The following is a 27,869-nucleotide window of genomic DNA, read 5'->3' on the forward strand; positions in this document are numbered from 1 at the left end:
ATCTCTCTGTCTCTCTGTCTCTCCCTGTCTGTCTCTCTCTTCCTCTCCTCCTCTTGTGCTATTTCTTTCTGTCTCTACTATAATAATAAAAAAAAAAATCAAAGGGCTCTGGGTAAGGAAAGGAAGGGAGGAATCAGGAAGGGGGTCTCGTGTATGTTGGAAAAGGTCCCAAACTGGGGATCAGAGTGCTTTTACAGACATCCAGTACAGGGAGATGAAAAATGTGCCTATGTGTCAATAACTACTGTAATTGATTAACTCCATCCTCAATGAGGTAATATATAATATAATGTATATATATTTGTAGATACATCTTCTGTAATACATAAGAGTATCCTACATTTTTCCCCTTTGCTATCAGGGTTATTGCTGGAGCTAGGTGTCTAACCATCATTCCCAGTGGCCCTTACTGTTGCTTTACTTTCTGTTTATATAGAAGGTGCAGGTAGAGAGAGCAAGAGAGAGAGAGAGAGAGAGAATGACTGTACCACAGCTCACGAAGCTTGCTGCCCACAGGGGCTTTCAGGTAGGCTGCCCCTTCTGCCACACGTATGCTCCATCAGCTGTACCCCTGCCTCGCTCTATCCTAAATTTTCCCAGCATCTTATAGAGCACAAAACCTTCTGGTTGTAAATTGCTGACAATCATTGAAAAAAAAAAATGTATGACAGACTGATTGACCAGCTACAAATACAACTTTTGTTGAAATTCTTCGTCCAAGAAGGACTTACATGAAATTCCTCCTTAGCCTCTTATAATTCTAAAAGACTATCTGGGGAGTCAAGCCCTGCTGCCTGCTCTTCTGGTATTTATTCTCTAGGTGAGCACATCTTGTCAGTAGTAGTTGTCTGGGTGTCTAGAAACCACCCTGAAGTTAGAAAGTTTTTTATTTCCACCTCGTTGTCCTGGTCCTCTTCCAGTGGGCAAGCTTTCAACTTTTGCTGGAGGAGTAACTTTGAGCCAGCACTATTGGATACATTTTATTATCCTGGCAAAGAATGTGACTGTGCTACCTAGTACTTTGTCACACAAATTGCAAATTCCTTGGGTTGAATTCTGATCAGGCAGACAGCAAATATGACAGTAACAGAATATACTTCGATATAAAGATTTAGAGAAGGCGTTAACAACTATGTCTTAAATATAAATTTGCCTGTGATACGTCAGGCTAATTACAAAAAAAGCTAACTGAAAACATGTATACTTTTAGAAATACCTTAATAATTTCTATTTTATATTTCATACAGGCAAGTGACTTTAAATGATTATACAATCTTTCTAAATGTAGGATAAAATTATATAAATCATAGGAAAGTTAGGAGAAAAGATGCTTATTAGAAAAAAAAAAAGCCTTAGAAATACTATCAGGTGTATATGAGGCATTATTCCTAAAAGCAATTATATTTCTTTCTTGATTTTTCCACTTTATACAAAATGTAACAGCAGGCTATTAAGAAAATATACTTATTAACAAAATTAAATTGGCACAAACCAGTTCTAGCCAACATTAACTATTTTTTCTACAGTACTGATTGCATCTAACGTCTCTTCTAATTTGTGTGTTTGACAAAGTGGTAAAAAATTTAGATATGCTAAGGTTCATAGCACTTGCCATGAATTCTAAATGCTTTATTGCAAATAAGATCTCCTGATTCTTAAATATATAAGTATGTTCATGTGGTTTTTTCCCCACACCTGCCCCTTTTCTTTCTTTCTTGCGTCTCCTCTCTTTGGTTTTCCTGTTTACGTCTCCATTTCTCACATATACCCTGCTCCTTTTTTAGGTATGTTAACAATTTGAAGCTTTTTCTCAATTTTTTTTTTTTTTAACCAGAGCACTGCTCAACTCTTATTTATGGTGGTGCAGGGGATTGAACCTTGGACTTCGGAACTTCAGGTGTGAGAGTCTCATTGCAAAACCATTATGCTATCTCTCCCCACCTCAAAGCTTTTTCTCTATATTTAAATAATTTCAACTAACACTCTGCCTAGCAATGCACAGGTGCATATATTCAAACTCACACAGATGTACCAAATGCTTATATATTCACATGAGAAGTTCTACCATTGTTTAGTGACACAGAGAAAATATTAAATATTCTTTGTGACGTACTGCTTTTACCACTCGGGAATATCTTTACATTTAAAGGAAAGCCCTATAATAAGTCATTTTTATAGTTCTAATTCGTTCTTTTTAATTGCTATTAAGATGATATTAAATATATATTATTTCTATATAATTAAATATTAAGATAGATAATATTGCATCACATGACTACACCATGATTATTCAATGAAAATTGACATTTTTTTTTTGCCACAACAAAAATCATCTACATAAACGCCCACTCATGATTACTTTATACACAGTAAACTTAATCCTGTGGAACAGATCAATCTCTTGCTTGCATATGTATACATTTAGTTTTAAAAGAGACTTCCAGATTGCTTTCCTAAACTTCTGTGATGCTTCACATTTCTATTCCCACTGCATGAATCTGCCCTCTCCCCTCATACTGCTGCCAACAGTGGGTATATAGACTTATATTTCTGCCAGACTGAAGAGTGTGAAGTAATAGATTCTTATTTGCATTTTGCCTTTCACTGACTGCTAGTAAACTTGAACATCTTTACGAGATCAGGCGTGTTCAGGGTGGCATGGCTGTAGTTGAACATCTTTTCATATGGATATTGGCCAAGTGCCCTTAAAAACTGAAAGTTCACACACACACACACACACACACACACATACACACAGCCCGCCACTACCCCCTCCTTGGGCACCATACTATGGCTCTGTTAAACGATTTACAAGAAAAACTTCATCTGAGCCACTCACATGAGTAACATGGCCTTGCTTCTAGACCCTCAAAACCTCAGATCCATCATGAAAAGTTAAGCAGCTATGCACTATAGGCAACCTAGTTACCACTTGAAGTATCTCGTAACACTCAGCCTGACCAAGAGTTTGTCTCGGGGAGTTAAGGCTTGATAGAGAAAGAGAGCAAGACAGAAGACTGACGTCCACTGGTGGAATCCAATAAATACGTGGCATGTCCTTTGTGCTATTCTATTTTCCCATTTGCTAGAGTGCACAAGTTCAGTCGCTCTGTAATCAGACACACGCGACATCGTAACATATGACAACGGACAGAATGCTGAGGTATTATGGCAACATGACGGTTTATACGAATTCCTATAAGAGTCATAAAAAAAGCACTATTCTTCAGTAAAGGGGAAAATGCACTATAAATCAAGAAAATACAGAAGACCCCATACAGAGCTCTAAGAGGTGTGTGTATATGTTCATATAATTGGCTTCTCTGGCTAAGTTCCCAAGTTGAATAATTCAAGGAGAAATACATGCACACCATTAAAATGATTTCATCTGGTTTTCCAATAGTAAGGAAAGACTTCTAGGCAGTGAATGGGTTTATAGTCAAAGGCTATAAATTTCATTTCATTTTATTTTTTTTCCTTTTTATTCAGGAGTTGGGGTAAATATGAAGTCCTAGGATCATTTCTTTCTACGGATATACCCAAAGACATTTCAAACTTAAAATGTTTCTCTAGCAGGACTGCAAGACTTCATCAGGTGGGTCATAAAACCTTGAAACATTGTGAAATCAGAGCCATAATCAAGCTGCAAATTAGCTTCCCCGAGGAGGGGATCCAGGCCACCGTCTTTGTTAAGTGCTGTAACTGTGGAATGAGTAAAATGAATTATTCATGTGGTACTTGAACATACACCGGGAATTTTTTGAAGGACTGCAAGAGGCAAATATGATGTCACTCAGGTGATAAGAGCCTGCGTGCTTACTTCAAGTAAATAATCCAAGCCAAGAGCAGCTGACATCGATTTTACAAACTTTAACATTTCCCCCCTCCCCAAGGAAAAGCAGAGGGAATACATTTAAGTAACTGGATTTAAAAAATCTGTGCTGATTATGTGAACACTCTTCTGACTTCTCAGAGGTGAGACTTAACATTCCTGATGTGTGGTGGGCGTCCAGTTTGCCTCTGCTAAGTACACAGACGCTGCTATTATTTCCTCTAATAACGAGGCTGGAATTAGATCTGGGAATTTCATTCAAATTAAATATTAATAAGGACAACTTTTTTAACGTCATAAAAAGTGTCACAGGTGCTTAAAATGCAACTGTCACAAAACAGTCTCCCTTTCCCTGCACACCTTCAGGCACTCATCCAATCACCAAACTGTCCGCCACATTATTTGCTAATTTGTTATCAATGCAAGAAGAGGATCCTGTGTGATTCATTTCTCGAGTTATCTGAAACTATTTTAGCCTGATCTCATCTGAAATTATTTTAAAATTCTGTAATATTTTATTTTATAAAATGGGAACACTGAAAAGACCACAGGATAAGACAGGTACAATTCCACATAATTCCCGTCACCAGAACTCCATATCCCATCCCATCCCCTGATAGCTTTCCTATTCTCTATCCCTCTGGGAGTATGGACCCAGGATCACTGTGGGATGCAGAAGGTGGAAGGTCTGGCTTCTGTAATTGCTTCCCCGCTGAACATGGGCGTTGACTGGTCAATCTATACTCCCAATCTATCTCTCTCTCTTTCCCCTAGTGGGGAATCTGTTTTACTTTTAAGAAATATTTAATCAGATATTATTTGCTCTAGGAACTCAGGATCACAAATGACCTACGGATGCTTTCCACAAAGAAAAAAAATTCTAATTATAATATATGTATTATTTTTAAGTGGCCTGTAAAAAAATTAAAATATAAAACTAGATGATTCTAACTTTAAAATGCTGATTAGTAAATAATATCCTTAAACTATCAGGACTGGTACCTTGGTAAATGAAGAGTGTTGGGAATGTCTTCCTTTGGGATGACAAAGGGTTGATCAACAAACATGACGTGACACGTGCTGATCAAGAGGCCTCAGTTTTCAGAGCGATGGCAGGAAGTCACATGGAGTTGCCATTTATGTGTTTCAAAAGCAGTCAAACCTTGGCAGTTTCACTTGGTCCAGCCTAATCTGGTCATGAGCTTCTGAATGAAGAGGGAAGAGGCAGATGCCACACAGACATTTACACTTGGGGTTGAACTTGCACCTGTCTACAGAGTCCAGTATGAATGTGCCTGGCAGAGGCAATGTGTGGGCTCTGAACACAGACTCACATTTACATTTTCATTCTGACCTAACTACCATGGCAACTATAAACAAAACATCAAATTACAAAGCTTTTACACGATAAAAGAACGACCACAAAAAAAAAAAAAAAAAAAAACACACAGCAAACTACTCAAGACTCACACACACATTAAGTTAACCTGGGGCTCTCACACTTTAGAGATTGAATCACCTAGACTCTTATTAAATTACAGATTATTAAGCACCATCCTTAGATTCTGATGTAGTGTGTCTGAGGATGGATCTTCTAAGTACCTGCATTTCTAAACGTCCCCAGGTGCTACTGCAGCTGATCAAGAAAGAGAAATGTGCACATCATACTCATGAAAGAATGACCCCCAGCATACACAAAGGATTCCCAAAACTCGGAAACCACCCACTGAAAAGAAAACTGGGGGAAAGACTTGAATCAGTGCTTCTCTAAGGAAAGCCTACAGATAGCTTACAGAGACAATACTGAATGTACCTGACAAAAATTTCTGAAAGATACTCAAATTTAACTGCTATTTGAAAAATGCACATCACAATCATGGTGAACATCACATCACACCTGTGAGACTGATTCATATCAAAAAGTTTGAAAATGGGGGGCTGGGCAGCAGCACAGCGGGTTAAACACACATGGCACGAAGCGCAAGGACCGGCGTAAGGATCCTGGTTTAAGTCCCCGGCTCCCCACCTGCAGGGGGGTCACTTCACAATCGGTGAAGCAGGTCTGCAGGTGTCTGTCTTTCTCTCTCCCTCTCTGTCTTCCCCTCTTCTCTCCATTTCTCTCTGTCCTATCCAACAACAATAACAGCAATGACAACAATAATAGTGACAACAACAAGGGTAACAACAAGGGCAACAAAATGGGAAAAATAGCTTCCAGGAGCAGTGGATTCATACTGCAGGCACTGAGCCCCAGTGATAACCCTGGAGGCCAAAAGAAAAAAAGAAAAAAAAACTTTGAAAATGATTTTCAAGGTGTAGAAGAAACTCCAGTGCAACTGTTGAGGGGAATATAAATTGATGCAACCATGACTAGAAAACAGGAAAATGGAGCAAAGATTGCTTTTAAAAAACTGAAGAGGCAAATATAGCATGAGCCCAACAATATCACTCTTCACATATTTCTCCAAAATATGTGAAGACAGTAATTTAAAAGGCTATAAAAAGCAGTTATATTAACAGCTCATCTACAGAGTCAAACTGAATGCCCACTGGTGGATTATGGGACAACCGAAATATGGTGCATTCACTCAATAGACTACTGAACAGCTATTTCAACAGGTACAGTCATGCCTTACTACAAGATCTACAGAGTCTGAGGGGATCGTGTTAAAGAAAAGAAGTAACGTATGCACTCTACCAGGTGCACCACCACTCAACCCCAAAGGAAGCAAGGAAGGAAGTGAAAGACCATTACTGAATGGTTCCACACAGATAGAGAATATAAATAATCAAAGCAAAGGAACTAGCAAAAACAACTGGCTCTCAAATTGAGCAAAAGTAATGCTGGTCAGCTGAGTCAAAGAAGCGAGTGGAAGGAACGGATAGAGAAGCCATGTTGACGGTGAGCTATCAATGGAACTTTGCTGGGTGATGCATCCACAGAGTGACGTGACACTCAAAATTCTACATTGTACGCCCAGGGTAAACAAAATATAAATACATTCACATTCTGATACTGATGTCATGGAAACACAGAAAAGTCTTTTTTTTTTTTTTTTTTTTTTAGTCTCATTTCTACAAAGGGACGATGAACATCCTGTGACTGAATCATGTGTTTTGCAATGTATTGAGAACACATTGTGTCTGGCACATGGCAATAATATTCAATAGTTGAAAAGCACTATCCTAAATAATTTCATCACTATTATCATCTTACCAACAGTGGTCCATACTTTTGGAAAAAAAAAAATAAATGCAAGTTTCTGACAGTTATTTCAAAGCAATGACTCTATCATGGAGGAACATGCCTCTACATGTGGACAAAAACACAGAATTTGAGCTTGGCACCTTCTGATCCCTTTCACGTATGACATTCAATCAGATGTGAGGTGGTAGCTCATTGTGTTTATTTTCATCTCTCTAATAATGAGCAGCATTTTTCCATGTCTGTTCACCATCTGGATATCTTCTCTGTTGAAGAATCTATTCATACCCTTTCCCCATTTGAAAGCTGTCATTTTTGTTGTTGCTGCTGGTTTTTCTCTATATTCATCATATCATCACTAGCCTTTGTCTTATGTGTGGCATGTAGAAATTTTTCTCCGTTCAGCAGGGTGTTTTTGTTTTGCTTCTGCTCTGCTGTACTTACCCTTCTACGTCGCCAGAGTGCACAGACAATATAACCAACACCTCAACCTCTTTGCACAGACCTGTACACGGTTTTGATCATTGCATAAATCCACTAACAAATATCCTGGGAATAGGATGAGTGAAGTTGAGGCATATAGACATGAAAGAAAAAGACAAGTGGTGAGGAAAAAAATCCACACGAAGAGTAGGAAAAATTCAGAGTTGGGGAGTCAGCCGGTAGCGCAGTGAGTCAAGCGCACGTGGACAGGCTAAGGATCCTGGCTCAGCCCCCGGCTCCCCACCTGCAGGGGAGTCGCTTCACAGGCGGTGAAGCAGCTCTGCAGGTGTCTGTCTTTCTCTCCCCATCTCTGTCTTCCCCTCCTCTCTCCATTTCTCTCTGTCCTATCCAACAACGACAACAGCAACAATAACTACAACAACAATAAAAAACCAAGGGCAACAAAAGGGAAATAAATAATAATAATAATTTTTAAAAAAAAAAAAAAGATTTCGCAACAAGTACAACGACAATAGAAACAACAAGGGCAACAAAAGGAAAAATAAATAAATATTTAGAAATTCAGAGTAGCAAGTAAGCCCAGCGCATATGTGTCTATATTGAGAAAGGGTATACGACAGACAACGCAGCTGTCCAGCACAGGGAAGAAATGAGTCACGGGAGAGAAAGAAGGGAAATTATTTAGGTTATATGAGAGATTCCCACCTTTCCTATTGTGGGATGATACAGGAGATGGGCTAGCTCTTACTCCTCTCTGCTCTTGAAGGCTCAGTAAGTCATGCAGATGTGACCATATCAGACTAACTCACTCGCTCAGTTCTAGTAAAGATTTTAAAACCCTCGAGGCTATGTCAGAGTGACCCTGTAATGAGGGAAAATGGAGATAACCTAGAAGCTCATTCCAGAAACATAATTTTACGTGCTGTTTAGAGTATTCTTCATTCTACTGATGTTGGGAACATTGGTGTTTCTGCGGTGAGAAATGAAACTAGAACAAGTAGAGTAGCTCATAAAAAAAGGTTTGCGAAGCGAAGAGAAATCTCCTTTCCTGCTTTCCTCCATCTGCTCAACCACTGCCTCACAGCAAGCCCCACACACCCATTACACCTCCTTGAAAAAAATCAACTGAACACCCATCTTCAGGACCAATCAAGTTGAAAAAGGGAATATGTATATCTCAAAGTCATGTTCACAAAGCAGAGAATTTTTGCACTTCTGTACAGTAGCATTTTTGATGCATGGAAATTTTAATCTCAGATTTTACAAACATCAGTGAAAAAGCTATCTCTGCTTCACTCCTTCTTACGTGATCTAATGCCAGGTCGAGAAAGAATATTAGCTGCTGCACAGACCACTTTATAAAAACAAACCCTTTCATCTATTGCCAGAGAACAGCTAAGCATATTGGTGAAGAATCTAGGATTATGTTAGCATAGATAGTAGAAAGACAAATGCTTACTACAATACTGCTACTCCCAGAATCACTATGGCAATACTCAAGCCAGGCAGCAGAGAAAAGCCTAACAGACACTATGGAATGCAGCTGCAACTCATCAATGCCACTATAATTACAGGTGCCTGCCTGCCTGCCTGCCTCCTCTCAGATCTGGTGATAAAAGCCTGATGCTGAATTTGTATCTCAGCTGTACACAAGTCCAAGGCAAGGAGTCAGTGAACACAGGGAGCTCTGCTATTGGCCGACAGGCTCGTGGAGAATACAGGGCAAGTCACTGTCCAATAACTCTTCTATACTTAGATTTTCAATGCAAGGGGACTGGACAGTGGTGCGCCAGGGTAAGCGCATATAGTACAAAGCACAAGGACCCACGCAAGGATCCAGGTAGAATGATCCACTGTAGAATGATCACAGCAAAGGACATATGCCAGAAAAGAGCTGTACGGGCAACATGGACCCCCAGAGCCAATACAAAACATCATCCGTAAACTATCTGCACCCTAGAATTACACCTGAGAGAGAAGTGAATGTCTACCCTGTTGACTTTCTTACCCCCCCCCCGAGAATGGGGGCGCTATTCTGTGATATATCTATGAATCTACATATTCATAACAGTACTCACATACTTAGAATAAGTTGCACTAAGGCAGATTACAATATATATATATACACATATACATATATGTGTGTATATATATGTATATATAAATAGATATACAGGCAGACATGAAGTACAGTAACGGGACCACTCCAGAGAATAAAAGGACGATGAAAGACTACTAGTGCTCAGGGCAGAGGAGAAAAGGAACATGAATAGCATAGTCATTTGAATCTGATATCAAGAATGGAACTTCTGAGAAAACACCTCAACAGATCACAAGTATTAGAAAAATGCAAATAGGCTTCAGAAAGCTATCCTAGCACCCTGGTTAGGAATACTGAGCTACCTTTCTTCCCGCTGAAACTCCTTTGCATATTAATTATGTGTACCTGTCACATTGTTTTGCAAAACTGTCTTTTGTTTAGCTACCTATAATTATAAGATATGAGGTCACTGATGGAGAAACCTGTTGTTAAAATTCGGATGGCTCCAGCTGGCCGGGCTAGCTTGCTTCACGGCAGGTAACAGAGACGCGGAGACAACGGCTGGGCAGGGAAGCTGTATTTCTTTATTCAGGAACAACGATTCATAAACTAAGACAAACTAATCACCAAACAGAACTCTGCTGTCTCTTTGCGGCGGCACAAGCACTCTCTCTCTTACTCTGGAACTCAGGAACTCAGGAACTCAGGAACTCTCGGACTCAGGAACCCTCCCTCGGGGTTCCTTCGGGCGGGGCCAAGCAGGCCCGCCAAATTAACAGGACTGATCCAATTCTCTTGGCGGGGGAGGGCTAGAACAAACCAATGTAAAGCATACCTGTCACATTGGTTTGCAAAACTGTCTTTTGTTTAGCTACCTATAATTATAAGATACGAGGTCACTGATGGAGAAACCAATTATTTTATTTTGATCCATACTCTCAGTGGGGAGAAATGGTGGGGGGAAGATGACCAAAGGCCTCCGAACTTTAACTCCAGGAGGAACCAAATGAAGAGGAGAAAAAAGGAGGGACATCGGAATGTAGTAACAGGTGTCTGTGTGGTGTGGGAAGGAAGAGAAGATGGGACCTTAAAAAGGGGGTGGGGGGATCCTGTGTCCTGGAGCCTCACCTCCCCAGAGCCCTGCCCCACTAGGGAAAGAGAGAGGCAGGCTGGGAGTGTGGGTCCACCTGGCAACGCCCATGTTCAGCGGGGAAGCAATGACAGAAGCCAGACCTTCCACCTTCTGCATCCCACCATGACCCTGGGTCCATGCTCCCAGAGGGATAGAGAATGGGAAAGCTATAGTAAGGGCTATACTGTAAACCACTGACCATCTTACCCCCCCCAAAAAAAAAAAACCCTTACACACCCCAAGGAAGCAACAGCTTCAGGCCTCTTAGTAGGAAGGTTTTTTTTTTTTTTTTTTTTTGGGGGGGGGCACTAGAAAGGAAACTGACTCTGATACTTTTACCAAATCAGATCAGTTTCTCACTCCAAGTGTATTTTGTCGTAACCACTGTGAAAGTCTATAAATAAAAGACAGAAAGGCAGTTGTCATTAAAACTAACTAGGGATTTGTCTTAATAATAGATATCAAATTTTATATTCAAGCTTAGTATTCTTATACACAAACTAGACAAGCCATAAATGAAATTTGGGCTTAAAATCATCTCCACAGTTCACTGGCAAAATATGATACTCTAAAGTCTTAATTAAGATATTATCTTTGTATTTAAAATGCGGATGCAGCCTGACTACCTCCTAGAAAGGTATGAGATTCAAAACACTTTGAGGAGACCACTTCTAACACTATGCTACCTTTCTTCTTCCTCCTTCTTCCTCCTCTTCTTCTTCTTCTTCTTCTTCTCCTTCTTCTTCCTCTTCCTCTTCTTCTTCTTCTTTTAACAATTAACTTTATTCAGAGATTCTCTTCAAGATTGTCTGCACTACGAAGGCACTACTCTGCAGGTCATTTGCCCCATTCTGTTGCCCTTTCTATTGCTCTTAAAGCTGTTGTTATTGGATGGGACAGAGAGAAATGGAGAGAGGAGGGGAAAACAGAGAGGGGGAGAGAAAGAGAGACACCTGCAGACCTGCTTCACCGCCTGTGAAGCGACTCCCCTGCAGGTGGGGAGCCGCCGGGGGCTCGAACCCTGGGCTTTGCGTCGAATCTTTGCAGGAGATCTTTGCGCCTGTCCTTGCACTTTGTGCCATGTGCGCTTAACCCGCTGCGCTACCGCCCGCCACCACCCCACACACTATTCTTAATAACTAGCAACTTTATTCAAGTCTGACTTTCCAACCTAAAACCAATAAATTAATGTCTTTGAATAAACACTAGTTTTACTTTCTATAGTGAATACATATAATATCTAGAGACATATCAAACACGAATTCAAAAGTCAAAAGCGTGATTATTCTATAGTAATTAAATTTTAAATATGAATAAAGCCTAATATATATTTGTCTCATAAAAAAGGTGCCATAATTTAGTTTCGAGAGTACTACATACTACCTTTTTTTTTAAAAAAATTTGCATTTATGTACTCTCAATTTCTGAATTCCCCCCTGAACAATTCGATCTAGGAAGGGATGTCAGGAATTAAATCCAAGTCCTTATACATGAGAGGCACACTAAGAGTTTCTTCAAAATCTAAAATTATCACTAGCATGTGAATAGAATGATGCTAAAACATTGGAATCTCCAACCAGTTTTTAACTGGGCTCCTTTGAAATTGTTCTCTCATGAATAAGGCATCTTTTACACAGATTTCCATACAGGGGGTGGGCAGTGGCGCACTGAGTTAAGTGCACATCGTAGGAAGTGCAAGACCCTGCTCAAGAATCCGGGTTGAGGGTTCAACCCCCCAGTTCCCCACTTGCAGGGGGGTCGCTTCACAAGCAGTGAGGCAGGTCTGCAGGTGTCTTTCTCTCTCCCTCTCTATTTCCCCCCCTCTCAATCCTTCTCTCTCAATTTCTCTCTGTCCTGTCCAATAAAATGAACAAAGAGGCCAGGAGCAGTGTATTCGTAGTGCTGGCACCGAACTCCAGCAATAACCCTGGAGGCAAAAAATAAATAAATAAAAATAAACCAAATTTCCATACCCCCCCCCCAAAAAAAAAACCTTCTCAAGTAATGATTTAACTTTTAGGGACACATCAAATAAATTCACGTCTTCCCTAGTATGGAATAAACAGAAAACAGGGACATGCAGTATGGACAATAAGTATAAGTGTTAATAGTAAAATAGTATATGTAATTACTTACAATCTCCATTTGAAACAAATATATTAAGAGCACTCATCACATTCTAAAGGTAGTATTTCAAATCTCAGTTCCAGCACCATAATCTAGTAGTGACCCAGGGAGAACAAGCAGGCAGTGGGGAAGGAGTGTAGAGGGACAAGATACTAATCAAGGTTTCTAGAAAAGGGGACCAAGGACGAATCCTGTCTGTAGCCTAGATTCTGTAGTATTCACAGATACGCATGGCGGCTGACATGGGCTCTTCTCAACAGATGTCTGCGGGGAAACTTTTCTTTTATGTATTGAGAAAACAATATTTTTAAATGATCTACTAGGAACTCTTTTCATAGCAGATTGGGAGGGAAAGGTCCCACAACTATTCATCATTTTAGACATTATTTGTAAAACAGCACCTGTTTAAGATTCCTTTGGGTTATATGAGTGTGAATATTCTAAATGTGCAGGTTTCAAAAATCAGTGGGATACGGAGAGTTTCAGTGGGATACGGAGAGCTCAACACTACGGCTATCTTGTGAAGAATGGTGAAATGTCTAAGCCACAGGATATGCAAACTTGACTAATTATTGTACATAGACTATTCAGGATTGTCCACTCAATTCACAAAGCTGAAGCACTGGCCCATTATACAAAGACTAGTTGTGGGAGTCGGACGGTGGCACAGCGGGATAAGAGCAGGTGGTGCAAAGCACAAGGACTGGTGTCAGGATCCAGGTTCCAGCCCCCCCCCCCCACTGCAGGGCTCCCCACCTGCAGAGCAGGGAGTGTCTTCACAGGCGGTGAAGCAGGTCTGCAGGTGTCTATCTTTCTCTCCTCCTCTCTGTCTTCCCCTCCTCTCTCCATTTCTCTCTCTGTTATATCCAACAACGACGACATCAATAACAACAACAATAATAACTACAACAATAAAACAACAAGGGCAACAAGAAGGGAATAAATGAATATTTTTTAAATCTTAAAAAAAAAAAGAATACTTGTAAACTTTACAGTAAAAAAGTTCCTTACGTCTATCTAGTTCCGTGATTAATTTCCAACATGTCTAGAGTCTTGGTGTGTCTGCTTCTTTTGAAAAAGTAAAGATGCTGTGGTGTTGGAAGATAACACAGTCAGTAGAGCTGGTGCCCGGCCGCGCACTGAGATCCTGGCTCAGACACCAGGGTAACGCAAGATGGCACACAGCTATTTTTATCTGCCCTCGGCAATTTCTCTTTCAGTTTAGGAGTGTGAGATTTGATGGAGGCTGGAGGACACAGGGAGGAGCTTCAAAGCCAATATAAAAATGAAATCAAAACTCCTGAAGAAAAATTTGACAGTCTTTTCTAATCCTCCAGTCACATTAATAACTGTTAAGACCCAGTAATGTCAAATGTTTGGCCCTAGTAGTAGGAAGCAAGAAAAAAATAAGTGGCATCTGTGTGGATATCAGAATAAGGCAAGTGTTCCTTAAGAGAACCAGTAAATGGAGGAACAAATGGGGCAGGGGGTCCAAGTGAGAACTGGTATCCTTTGCACCAAGACCCATGTTGACTTCTGGCCTTGTAAACACAGATTTTTTTTTTAATCATTTTGTTTTAATTTGGGAGAGTTTCTGTATGATAAATCAGGTTTCATATTTTCTTAAATAATCAAACGAACTGACTTATCTAAGTAAACTATTCCACACAGGTGGAGAAGTGCATAATTTCTTCATAGTCTGAAGGTTTGGCATCACCTTGGGTCAGCCTGTCTTTAATGCTTGCAATATAAGGCAAGGAACTGGCCCCTTTTTTTTAGAGAGAGAAGAGATCCTGAAAGCAGAAATTTCAGTAAGAATGAAAAAAAAGGAGCAAGATTAAAATAGACAATAGAAAATGACTAATAATGACACTTTGAAAGTCAAATTTGTTCTTTTCAATTAAAAAAAAAAAAGCAAAGAATCCATCAACATTTACTCCCACCACACTGTGTACTCACAAAGAATCTTAAAGGGTTTTTTGTTGTTGATGATGATGTTTTTAAAATACACAAGACTTCTTTCAAAGATTCCATTTATTATGTCATCTCATTAAAAAAAAAAAAAAGTTGTCTTATAGAAGCCTGGTTCCTAAACGTAGGTTCAGGGTATATGATGAAGGTCTACGGAAAGCTTATTTAACCCACATTAAATCTTGATAATACATTAATGAGTCTTTTCAAGGGATAATTTTAATTCCCCAATCTTCAACTGTAAAGACTATCTAGTGCTAATCTGCTTTGCCCTTTCGATTAGACTTGTTAAGGGTGCTCTATTTAGTCAGCGTCCTGAACAGACCATTAAAATTCGTGTTTGGTAAGAGTTGTGTTCAGTGCTCTGTTGTTTTAAATTCCATTAAATCCAAATGGTCTTTATCACCCCATGACCACTGTGACTTCAATCAGCCAATTTAATTACCTTACAAAATTGTCAGCAGAAGCAGCAAAGAGAAACAGGAAGCCCTATGACGTTATCATATTGAAATCTTCCTCTTCTGTGTTTAATCTAGACTAGTCAATAATGATGATGAGTCCCTACTCCCTTCCCTTTCAGGGTCTTTTGGCCTTACTTTTCATGCTAAGAGTTAGGGTTTAAGATTCATGTGAGGCACTTGTAATACTTTGATAACTGGATTACAAAATGCAAGTCCACAGAAGATAGAACTTCACCTCCAAAATGCAAAACGCCCATTATTTTGCAATGCTCTATTCTGAATTATCAGACCATCTTATGGAGAGCATCCTAGGATTGCTCCAGACCCTGGTATTACGCATGTAGATGGATGATTTCTTGTGTAGTTGAGTCAACAGTAGTATGGACATTAGCGATTTCTGGAAACTAATTAGAGACAATAACACTAAAAGCTTAAACGCATGAGGAGAGAATGAAGCAATTTCCCTCACATGAATTTCTACCACAAAAGAGCAAAGCATTCTCGTCACTGAAAATGTTGATACTTAAAGAAAATCAAAGGTTGTCATCTGTACCATAGAGAGTACTTCCTCTAATGAGTAGACTTGAAAAGCCTCTGATAATCAGTTGACCCACCCAGCGTTTGGTCTATGGCATGCTCCTCCTTTGTGAGGAAGCAATTGACGTTAACTTTTCTGTGCTGAGTAGACACCGAAATGGTGCCAATTGATCAGTCACTGCACTGATCACTTGGATTAAACTAAAAAGCAAAAGGTGTCTGAAGAAATGTCTGGTGGGCTCCATGTGTGTTTATTTGGAGAAGGCGTTAGAGATTCAGAGATCATCCTCATCATTTTTTTTAATTTCTTAAAATTTATTTATTTTCCCTTATTTATTTATTTTCCCTTCTTGTTGCCCTTGTTGTTTTTATTGTTGTTGTAGTTTTTATTGTTGTTATTGATGTTGTCGTTGTCAGACAGGACAGAGAGAAATGGAGAGAGGAGGGGAAGACAGAGAGGGAGAGAGAAAGATAGACACCTGCAGACCTGCTTCACCGCCTGTGAAGCGACTCCCCTGTAGGTGGGGAGCCGGGGGCTCGAACTGGGATCCTTACGCCGGGTCCTTGAGCTTTGTTCCACGTGCACTTAACCCACTGCGCTATTGCCCGACTCCCACCCTTTTTAAAAAGTGAATGAACCTTCATTGATAGATGGCATTATAGTTAGTCCTTGAAGCACTTAGAATAAGTAAGACTTTTTAAAAAAAAAAAAAAGATATTTTTTTACGTTCAGTCCCTGTGTGCCTCCCACCTGCTTTCCAGAGCCCAGCTGAACAGGTACTGAGACGTCACCTAATTCAGCCTGTTACTATTACACTATTACTCCCCCATTCCCATCCCAGCCTCCCAAGAGACAGTTTTCTCACTTCCAGGTGTAAGACCACTCCTCCCTCCCGCCCACTTCACCTCCCAGAGGAAGAAAAATTGCTTTCAAAGAACTTGGAGAGAGGAGGCTTCAAAGCTCAGTCAATTCGCTCACACATGCTATGAGGTTGCACACCTGCTACTAGAGATTAGAGCTGGGGACATCTGGAAGGCCCAGCTGATAGGGCATGGCCCCAGGAACGCTCCGGTTCCCTCTCACACTCTGGGCTCTACTATCTCTGTGCTGTCTGAGCAACTTGCCTGCATGTTGGGCGTGTGAACAGGTAAGTGGCCGTGTGCTGTGCTGTGCGCCTGTGGACAGGGTGCCAGGCCAAGTGCTTCCAGGAAAGATGAGCTGGGAGTTTCTCAGGAGGCAGCTCTGCAGGTGGGCTTAAGGGACAACCTTGGTGGAAACTCCTGAAGGAGAGAAGTTAGCAGCAAGCTCCACTCCACAGAAAGGACTATCCTCAAGAAATCTGCCTGGGAGTCTGGGAGAAAGTGTGAACTGAAGTTGTCCCTGCAGGTATTTTAAGTGTCAACTGAGATAAGCACTGGGAAAAATAACCCTGACTTCAAAGATGGGGGAAGGAAGGAGTGATAGATGGCTTGAAGGGTGACTCCTTTAAAAAAAAAAAAGCCCAAACTTTCCTGTTCCTAACAACTGGGCTGGCTCAGAGCTGGCTCCTCATCCTCACACCTTCCCCAAAGCACAAACCCAAGCAGACCTGGAATAGAAGGGCCAGGCCCTTTGAAGTAACAAAAGAAATGAAGATGAGATGAGTTGGAAGACTAGACAGATGGAAGGATTCTGCCTTTGATGCAGCTGTGGGTTCACAAAGGCCTCATTTCATTGACTGAACTGAGAGGCCACCAAGACCTCCTGCCCCAAGGCAACCTCCAGGGAGATCATGCCCGAGGGTCACCAGGAAAAGCCTGTCTGCTGGGAGCATGTCTGACCTACCCTGTCTCCCGCCCTGGGAGGACCCTGAGAGACCCACGCTGGTCCCAGACAATGTGCCTGCTTGATGAGCACCAGGGAAGGAGGAGGAAAGAAAAAAAATCTCTACCAAGACAGAAGGGTTTGGAAACGGCTAAGCGCCCCTTGTCCCCTGCCTCCAGCAAGGTGCTTGCCGGACCACTGTCCAGGAGCTGAGGGCTTTAGGTTCTGGTGTCTTCACACACACCTCCCTGCCTCTCCGCCCCAGGCTGCCTGAAAGCTCCAGGAAAGTGTGGTGGGTACAGTGCCCAAAGACCTCCTGTTTGACATGGGTCAAAGGAGCTGGGAATGAGCAGACTCAGGGCTGGAGCCTAGCCAGGGAGGTGACAGTGGAGGGAGGAGGGTGCTGGACATCCAAACTAAGTTGCACCTGTGTGCAACTGCAGGAAGTTTTCTTGGCCACCGGAGAGGAGTCCTTGTGCCAAAGTGTCAGACTTGTGTGGGAAGCAGATGCATTTGTCTGCGTGTGTGCGTGTGTGCATGTGCGCGTGTGTGCGTGTGTGCGTGTGTGCGTGTGTGTGTGTGTGTGTGTGTGTGTGTGTGTAGAGAAGAGGCAAGAAGGGGGAAAGCAGGAGGGGGAAGGGCTTGCACCCGGAAGACTGGCTGGGGGGGTGGTAAAAGCTACCTTAAGAATGGCACACACAGCAGGGCTGCTGGAAGCTTCACTGCTGGTGAGAGAGGGAGTCATTCCAGCCCAGTCTCCTTACTGGGGGTGGGGGGTAGAGGGGTACGGGTAATAGGAGACTGTCTGCAGCCAGTAAAGGGTGGTTTTCCGCCATCCACAGGAAGGGAAGCTGGGGTTACCACCCAGCTCCACGGTTGCCATAGCGCCCAGGCAGGCAGGCGGGGCGCAGGGTTGCTGACTGCTCCTAGCCTGACAGGGTTGGAGAGGGAAGAGGGGGAAAGGGCTGTGCATGCCCATCCCCAGTCCCCAGCAATGCCTGTTGGTCTCCCCCCACCCCCACCCAACACACACCCGCTGGGCGGCTGACCAGAGCAGCTGTGGCACTGCATTCCAACTCTTGCTTCTGCAAGGCAAGGCGCCCAGGCTAAGGCTTTGGTTCCCCACCAGAGCCAAAGTTGAAAATAACCTTTCTGAAGAATGGCTTAGATACACTCAACCAACCATCCACTCCACTCAAAACATCTTTTCCCTAGAAGAAAATAAAACTCCTACCATTGCATCAAAATATTCCCAACAGGGAAATGTTCCAATGATTATAGCGTACACAGTCCTTCCCCCAAAACACAGATCACAAAAATCAGAGAAAATGGACCTTTTGAAGTGACATTTGAAGTGAAATAAATAAATAAATAAATAAATAAAAACAGGTTACCTAGAAATTGTGCTGTTGGCTTAGGTCATGAAGGCATGTGGTGAGAAGGTCTTTGCCTACTCTGTTTTTAAGGGCATTCTTAGCAAGCACTGGTCTACGAAAATGTATTTGTGTGTATGTGTCAGCTCTTTTGGAAAGCTGCTACACACTGCCACCGTCGCCAAGATTTTTAATATGAAGATATGAAATGATCAGCGAATGTAACAATCTAATGATTCAGCAAATAGTTGGTTGCAAGGCCAGAGCAGCAATAATTAAATCTTTAGAGTACTGATGGCAGTTTTCTAACTCCAAAGTTTTTCCCCCCACCCAGACTGCAAATACAGGAAGGCACACTCATTCATAAACACACTTCAGAAGACACCTCATTTTCAAATTAGTAGGTTGCAGTACTCAAAACATTGGGCAAAAGCTACCATACTGTAGCACTCATCATGCAGGTAACAGAATACGCACACACACATACACACACACACACACACACACACACACACACACACACACACACTTCAGTAATAGAGAGATCTGTTTAATCTCATCCAAAGAAACAAACATTCCTGTGGACGCGTGTTGCTAACAGCAACATGTCTAAAAGCACCATCTAAAAGCATGAAGAAAAGCAGAAAACTCTTAGTAGGAATCCAAGTATCACCCCATCACCCATTGTCCCCCCCACCCCGGTCATTATCAGCCTTCTGGAATCCAAGTGTCTTTGTGTTTGGGGGGAAGAGAAGGTCCAGTTTCCTTTTTTGAGTTTTGAAAAGCATTCTTATCATGGTTCCACAAAGCCTGGGAGACATGATGTATTTTTATCATATATTTTATCATTATGAGGGGGAGTGCATGAGAAAGGAGCAAACAGAGAAGATGCTGTTGGCATAATGGCAGGTGCAGGCAGGCAGTCACTCTTCAATTTAAATTGGACGGAGGGAGTGACTGCCTCTGCTTTTCATCTCAAAGACACACAGTCAGAGTTATACAGCTGCCTGCACTCTTTGGTCTAAATCCACTTGAACTGTCAGAGAGGGGCTGCCACAGTGGGAGCTGTTTCCCCAGTAAGGTCCTTCTCTCTTTCTCTTATCTACTTCGAGGGAACTTTCCTTTACTAGTTCTGCTCCTACTAAAAGCCCATTGGTCACCAAAATCGATGAGCCTTGTCTATGCTCCCTTGCAAATCTTCTGGCAAGTACTTCCATTGGAGTTTCCCCTTGAAGTCTGTATTCCTGTTGGAGGCAAACCCAGATTCTCAAGAAAGCAAGAACTCCCTAATACACAACTGTCACAGAAACTCTCCTGTAATGACACAATGAAATAAAGATATAGACTCTCAGTCGCAGTCACCACTGTTCATTATTTCTCAGTCCAGAGCTTCCTGTGTGAACCCTGTGAGAGGACGTCTTCCGAGTTAAAGAAGAAAAAAGCCTTTTCTTGGAATACTATTTTCCTCTTAGCTAAGCTGCAGCCACCCCCTTATTTACATAGATCCTTCAGCCTGACAATACTTTCCCAAAAGCTCAGAGTCTGCTTAGAGAAAAGCATCAGGGACTGGAGACGGATGTGGGAAGTCTACACATGAAAATGCAAAAGCCAGACAAAAGAAATCGGAAGAGTTAGCGCCTTTCCCTGGCCCATGAGGACCTGCCTGCCGGTCTTCCAGGCAAGAGAAAGGAGTGAGAAGCCAACTCGCCAAAGAGTAGATGCTAACTCCTCTGCCGGCCGGCTGGCCGGGCTAAGGGGCGTGGAGCCCCCTGGCTCTCACTGGGGCGACACAGACCAGTCCAGTCCAGAGGACTCCGGGGGAGGGAGGCAGACTTAGAGAGCAGGGTCTAACCATGCCCCCAGCATCAGCACCAACTCTCTGTGATCGGCTAGTGGGGAAAGCAATGCAGCAACCACTATCACTTAGAATAAAATAAAATAATTAAGAGATCAAATGCACAGCACAAAGGGTTCTTTCAAAACCCTAGGAGGCAGGGGAACAGAGAATAGGTCTGCGTGCACCGAGCAGCCCACCCGCCTGGCAGAGCAGAGCGAAGCCCTCCTTGTTTACATCCAGCAGGATGGAGAATGGGGAAGTCTTACCAAATCTTAATACATGCGTGGTTCCTTGCGAATATCCAATCCACAGTAAGCAGAGCAGGAGTTTAATGGTTCGCCTGAAGACTGGATTACTTAGCATCGGGGGAATAATCTTCATGGTGTTTCTGCGTCCACAGGCGCGCTACCCACTTCCCCGATGTGGCGTTAGGCTCCCCCGGTTCGGTTCGGTGCGGTGCGGTGCGGTTCGGGCAGGATGAGGATGCTGGAGAGGCGGCCACAGACGCGATCACGGCATGGTCACTGGGAGAGGAAGGAGTCTCCTCTTCCCAAACCCATTAGCAATCGCTGCATGTTCTCCACTCACTGCGCCAAGGAGCAGCCTTGCACTGCAAGGGATGGTGGGACATCCATGTTAGTCGGGGAGCATCCGGGAGCGATCCAGCACGCACAGCACAGCGAGCCTGGGGAAGAGCAGAGCAGGAGGCAAATCAATAGGAAATTCGGCCTTGGAAACCCAGCGAGGTGTCTGTCAGTCAGCAGCGAGCTACAGTCCCCCCGCACAAAAGGCGCTTTTGCTTGCTCCAAGGTTTTGCCAGGCCCTATTCTACTGCACTGCTGCACAGCTTCTGACGTGAAGCCAAGATGAAGTGAGAAAAATTGAGATAGCTGCTTGCCTCTTCAGGCTCCCTGCCAGTAAGCTTCCCAATATCTATTATGCAACCGATCTGATTGCCTGCCTCGAGCTGCAAAGAAAGAAGTCAGATTGACTGAACGTTGGAGAAAAGTGCTTTTATCTTCCATGCATCTTTGCTGATAGTGATGTGTACAAGCTGACTCCTTAGAATCAACGCATGCACCTCGATAAACCACTAGCTAAGTCCAAGCCACTTTGCCTGGGAGTTGTGGAATAAAAACAAAAGTGATCTAACAGAATAATTCACTGCAGCTGCAACTTCAGTTTAGGATGAAAGGTCTCATAGACTTAAAAAAAATTGTCTAGAAATAACTAGAATTATTCCTAGTTATTAACAACAGTCTTACAAAAAACTTGAGTGAATAATACTTGATTACTACCCAGTAATAAAGCCAGATCTCTTGACATGCATGCACTTTTAGGAATACAAATAAAATAAAATTTATAATAAAATGTTAATTTCTAAATCATCTCTAGCTAATTTAAAATAACTGTGCATCTTTTTAAACACTATTTGAATCAGTGCAAAACTCCACAAGTTTCAATGATCTGTCCCCAAATTCCTCGTAAATTTGATTTCGAATATGATTTTCTTTAAGAGGTGGAGTGTGGGATCACAGTCCAAGCAACATCAGTTTTATATGAAATAGCCTGATTTTCTAATTTTCTGGCCAGAATATTTCAAGTCGTCAGGTGAAGACTCTTTTGGGATTTCCCACAAGTAATATATTCAAGTAGAAATGTATATAAATATATCTTCTTTTCACATAAAATGCATCTTATTATTGAAATGGGTAATATGCTATGTTCTGGCACATAGACAAAAATATTCAAGGATAATATTTATATTAGTAACTGAAACTAAGAAAGACAGTAAAAATCAGTACGTATTAATATTTATGTGATCAAGCTGCAAAAGAGTAACTTCTGGACCTGTGTCTGAAAATTCAGTCTATTTCTTCATAGGCAGTTAGTAGCTCACAGATGAAACAAACCTTCCAGAGAAATAATAACAGTGTTTAATATTTGGACATCTCTGTTTTAATAAGGAGAGATGTGAGTGCTATTTCCTTCAGATATAAAGAAAACAACATAGTAGTTTCATTTCATCAGAGTGATTTTTTTTTTCAATTTAGTTTTACTTCAAATATAAAATGCTGACTTGAAATAAACCTACATTTTGCACAGGTATTAAGAGGGTCATTTTTTAAAAGATGGAAGCGTAACTGCACTGTCAAGACTAAGTATCATGAATGGCTACTTCTGCAGCCTAGCAGGCAACCCAGTCAAATAATCTGACTGACTGAGCACTTTAAATGGAATGCTCTGTGCTAAAGCCAAGGATATCTAGCGACTCCTTCAGTCCACATTTGAAATATCTCTGGCAAGGCATGTGCAGCCCAGTGTGTGGTCTTGCGTGGCTGTCTTATTGCAGTCAAATATAATAGTGATGACCAAGGCAATAATGAATGTTATTGGTTTCTTCATCCATCAACATAACTGATATCTACTACCTGGAATAGCATATTCTATTGTGATTAATCAAAATGCTGCAATTTATAGCCTCGCTGGCCTTTAGTGAAACCTAAGAAACAAAATGTACCGTAACTCACTCTTCATGTATGCCATTAACGTAAGGGCATATGACATTATAGTTGTAACTACTCTGCATAAAAATAACATTCTAAAGTAGCTCTGTAGGGTGATTTATTTAATGTTTAATTCAAAAAGTGAAAGTTTAAGCACGCAGATTCATGAAGTTTTCACATAGTAAATTAAATAGCATAAAGACTATCATAAATCATACTTTATATTTAGTCCCCAAGAAATCAATTTACACACATGCTAAAGTAGGTTTATTTACATCTATCAACTAAGCTGAGAGGCTTCTACACCAAGACAGCAGCTCCACTATTCAAGGGAACTTGTGCAAACACACACACACACACACACACACACACACACACACACAGGTTCAGATGGCCTTTCTTCAGTACTGTGGACAGCACCTTTTATACTGGAGTAACATCTGTATATACTGAGTGTGTAAACTGAGGCCGTATGAAACCACAGTGTGCACATCTCTACTGCAGAGTCTGGGAATCTGAGATAGTGCACAGCTCGCATTGTCAGGAGGATGGTTTTGTCAACCACACCATGTTTATATTTTAGTGGGACTTACTAGGGCTGCGTGGCATACCCAGGGTGTGCCAATAGTCAGCCTTCTCCAGAGCACACTACTATGAATGTCACTTACACTAGCTGTGAGTTCTCTCATAAGCACTGAACTATTGGTTTCTCAGAAGAAACAGACCACGAAAAATTCATAATACTATGTCACATGCTGCCAATTTTCAAGTGGCTAAATACATTTATAAAAATGTACAATTAGTTATTCCTTTCAAATTCTCCACCTCCAGATTTTTATCTGTTATAGGAGTAATCAGATTAATAATTTCCATTCTTCTCTTTATACTTCACTCACTGCCAGGACAAAAAAAAAAATCATAAATAGAACCTGAAAACTATCTTCTGAATAGAGAATCATCTGGTGGTGTAGGCAGTTTAAGTTACTGTAAGTTTATTTCCAATACTAATTTAACCATGCACTTTCATCTGAAACCATTATGAAGGGTAAGGTCATTGCATAGCATTCATGATCAGATTTTATTATTAAATATTGTGTCAGGTCTATAACTTGTTCCTTGCTCCTTCCTTAAACAAACAAAAAAAAAAGAAGAAAAAGATCAACCACTACTTGGTATCAAGTAATCATGTGTATTTAGTAACAATAAAATTGACACACCTCTTACTATAGTTTTATCTGCTTTCCTCCCTCATTTTAACCATATGGAGACATTTATTTCTGGGAGCCAAAGCTCTATAGGTTCCAAGGTCAAAGCAGAAATGAAACAGCAAATGTACATATATGGGAACACATAAAGACAAGCAGTGTTTGAAAGCAAATATTTAAAAAAATCACACAGAAGGCTCACATGAAAACATTATCAAGTCTGTGATAAATCGACACAATAGAAAATGCATATGATGTTCATGCAAAGCTTGTGCTGGCAACAACAACAACACACCACTAGCTTCATCTTTCATTGCATTTGTATGTTTACTGACACTAATGACCTCTTAGTCTTGGACACTATTACTTGAGAAGCAATTTCAGTTTTCTGTTCTCCCAGTGAAAATGAATCTTATTCTACTTAGCTGCCACCTGCTGGGACATGTTCAAATGTGTAATAATCCTTACAGCACAATATTTTTTTTAAAAATGCATATATACCTTTTGCAAAAAAAACAAAAAATACATATCCCAGGACAACCTGAATTTCAAAGATGTCTCAAAGGTTTTTCCGTCTCCTATCTCTGTTCACATAAATTCTACGGATGCCACTTGACTTCTCTCTGAAGTCCTGCTGTTCTGTGACATTTGAGAAACCTTATCATACGGTAGCACCTGACCATTCTTCCATGCATGTGGTCTCTTTATTGCAGCTAAGCAAAAATAAACGAGCTGCTTATCCACAGCATCTGAGCCACTGGAGAATAAAGGCAGAGCTCATAGCAGTTACAGCCACACTGTTGCATACTGGCACCTCTCTCTCCCCAACTATGAATGCTAGACTCCTTGCGATTCTGAACACTTCGCAGTCACACCACCGACATTCTGCTGCGTTGATGATTAATGACACTGAGAGTTTTAATTAATTCTAGATGCCTCAAAGAAGTATATCTTAATTAAGTAACTGAATTGGACTAGATTTACATGGTCTGGGTTCATTTCATTTTAATTTCAATCGGTGCAACCTTCGATGGACTTAAACAGAAGCAAACAAGCAGGTGAGGCTTCTGGGCATCACTTATTTATCACCTTCCTCTGTGCTTTCATTTTATTTGTGCAGCTAATAAGTACCTAAGAAAGTGGGCCTCCATCATTACAGAAACGGGTTCTATAAAAAGTTACACAGGAACAAACTTAGACAAACCGAAAATCGAAATGCTATTGCCTCTCTTCAGCAGCTAAACTACGGGCTTATTCCGAGTCCAAAAAACCAACTATCTCGTATGAAATCGTAATTTAAAAAATAGCATGAATCCGTAAGGTTATTTCTGAGGGCAGCATACTTACAGTAATGAAGACTGAAGAAATTATAGGAGATACTCTGTTGTGGTAGCAAAAGCAGAACAGGAATAAGTTGCTTTGACATCCCATATTCCCTACACTGGAAATAACTGTCTAAGGAGCCTAGGCTGGGGCATGTTGTTTGGGGAGACCTTCTATCCCTTCGTAGGCAATAATAGTAATAAGAGATGGGGAAGACCTTCTATCCCTTTGTAGGCAATAATAGTAATAAGAGATGGGGAAGACCTTCTATCCCTTTGAAGGTTAAAAAAGAGAAGGTGGGGGGGTGTCATGAAAAGTTCTTGATGTTTTAAGGTCCACCCTGGTGACGCTATTCCTTGGACCCTAATGAGAGGTTTATTATTACTGTTGTTATTTTCTAGATGCCCTCGAGATCGAGACCTTTGAGAAACGAATGCCTGTGACTTGCTCTGCACAGGACTAAGGAGCAGGGTCCTTAGAAGGAGGGGCTGTGGATGGATGGCGGCAGGCAGGCAGGCAGGCAGGCTAGGGGTGGGGGGCTGGAGGGTGTCTGTCACACAGTCGCTCTGCCCTGTCTGTCTGTCCGTCCGCCCGGCGCGAGGCCACTTCTCCCGCGCAGCCCGGGCACCATCCTCGCGGGACCCCGCAGCCTCCCCAGCGCGTGGGGCGCATCGGGCGCGCAGCTGCCCAGCCGGAGCCCGCGGTGCCCTCCCGGGGACAGAGGCGGCGAGGGGTGGCGAGGGGCAGCGAGGGGCAGGGGTGCGGCCGTCCTTACCTGGGGCGCGGGGCGCGGGGCGGGGCAGGGGCGGCGCGGGGAGCAGCGGCCGGGCGGCGGGGAGTCCCGGGCTCCGGGGCCGGAGCTGCAGCCGCGGGCGCCGGGCTGGGCGGGCGGCGGGGACCGGGGCGCGGAGCCGAGACGGACACGCCTCCTGGCGGGATGCTCGCCTCCCGCGTTAAAGGCGCCGCGCTCCTTTCCCGCCGCCCCACGGCGCCCGGCTGGGGGCTGGGGTCGCACCACCAGGGTGGGAAGGTGGGACGATTCGGGGCGCCCGGGACCTGCGAGGGCGAGAAGCTCCAGTCCCAGGACTTTTTCCCTGCTCACAAGTCACTTTGCCTCTGCAATTGAGGGGGTGGGAGTGGCTGGGGTAGGAAGGGTGGTCTCCCTCTAGGAGATCCAGATGCTTGGTCTGGGAGTGGTGCACGTCGCCAGGGAATGTGCCCTCCCGAGTGACAACACGGAAAAGGAATCCGGACCCCGTTGAGTGCTGGGTGGTAGCTTTTATACCTCTGAGAAACCATAGCAACGAAAACTTCTCTGTTGCATGCATTTGGAGAAGCAGCTGGGAGTCTCCAAAGTGACCTTAATCCAACCAAAAGGCCTTGTCCCGTGCCTTTCACCCATTCCACCCCCGAGCTGCCAGTTCCCAATCACACCACTCCCCCAGATGCCCAGAGGGCCCCCCACCACACACACACACACACACACACACACACACACACACACACACACACACACACACACTTCTGCTGCTTGAGATAAAAAGGGCTTTTCTAAGTGTCTAGAGATGGAAATGGAAAGGCAAGTTTTCTCTGTGCTGTCTGGACCTGGATGGACGACTAATAGCAGTCCCTCCCACTCCACCCACCACCTCATCTTCAACCCAGGGGAATCTCAGAAGAGAGATGTTATGTCTTTGAGATCTGATGGACCTAAGTTCAAAAGAGCCTGAGAAGAGATGTGTGGGAGGGTGGGGAGGAGGATGGAGACAGTCCAGACCTGACAACTCACTTCCTCATCCTCTAAAGAATTATTATTATTATTATATCATCATCATCATCATCACCATCACAGATTCGAGAAGAGGTAGTATGCCCAAGTTCTTGACTCCTCCAGAAGGTGGGTTCCTAGAGAGAAGCCCAGCAAGCAGGGATTTCAACAGGCTCCCCCCCTGCTTCTCCACAGAAGTGATTAGCTTCTGCAAACAATCCCGGATTTCCATTCCTCTGGGTCCAAAAAGTCAACATCTATTCAATATCGTTGCTATTATAGCCCCGTCCTACAATATTAAC

At 42.5% G+C, this 27,869-nt stretch overlaps 1 protein-coding gene across 5 annotated transcripts in view; it reads right to left on the reverse strand.

Moving 5' to 3' along the window:
- The window catches only part of GRIK2 (glutamate ionotropic receptor kainate type subunit 2), a 653,698-nt gene extending 632,040 nt beyond the window's left edge, over window positions 1-21,658 (reverse strand). For 4 of the 5 annotated variants that reach the window (XM_007523909.2, XM_060190711.1, XM_007523910.2 and 1 more), the window contains exon 1: window positions 21,031-21,569. In XM_007523909.2, coding sequence (XP_007523971.1) covers window positions 21,031-21,145 — 115 coding nt within the window. In that variant the 5' untranslated portion in view covers window positions 21,146-21,569. Of the gene's footprint in view, window positions 1-21,030 lie in introns of all 5 variants that reach the window. The other variant, XM_007523908.3, reaches the window with a different exon arrangement.
- Window positions 21,659-27,869: the final 6,211 nt, after the last annotated feature.

This window comes from Erinaceus europaeus, chromosome 4 (assembly GCF_950295315.1).
Source record: "Erinaceus europaeus chromosome 4, mEriEur2.1, whole genome shotgun sequence".
Taxonomy (NCBI): Eukaryota; Metazoa; Chordata; class Mammalia; order Eulipotyphla; family Erinaceidae; genus Erinaceus; species Erinaceus europaeus.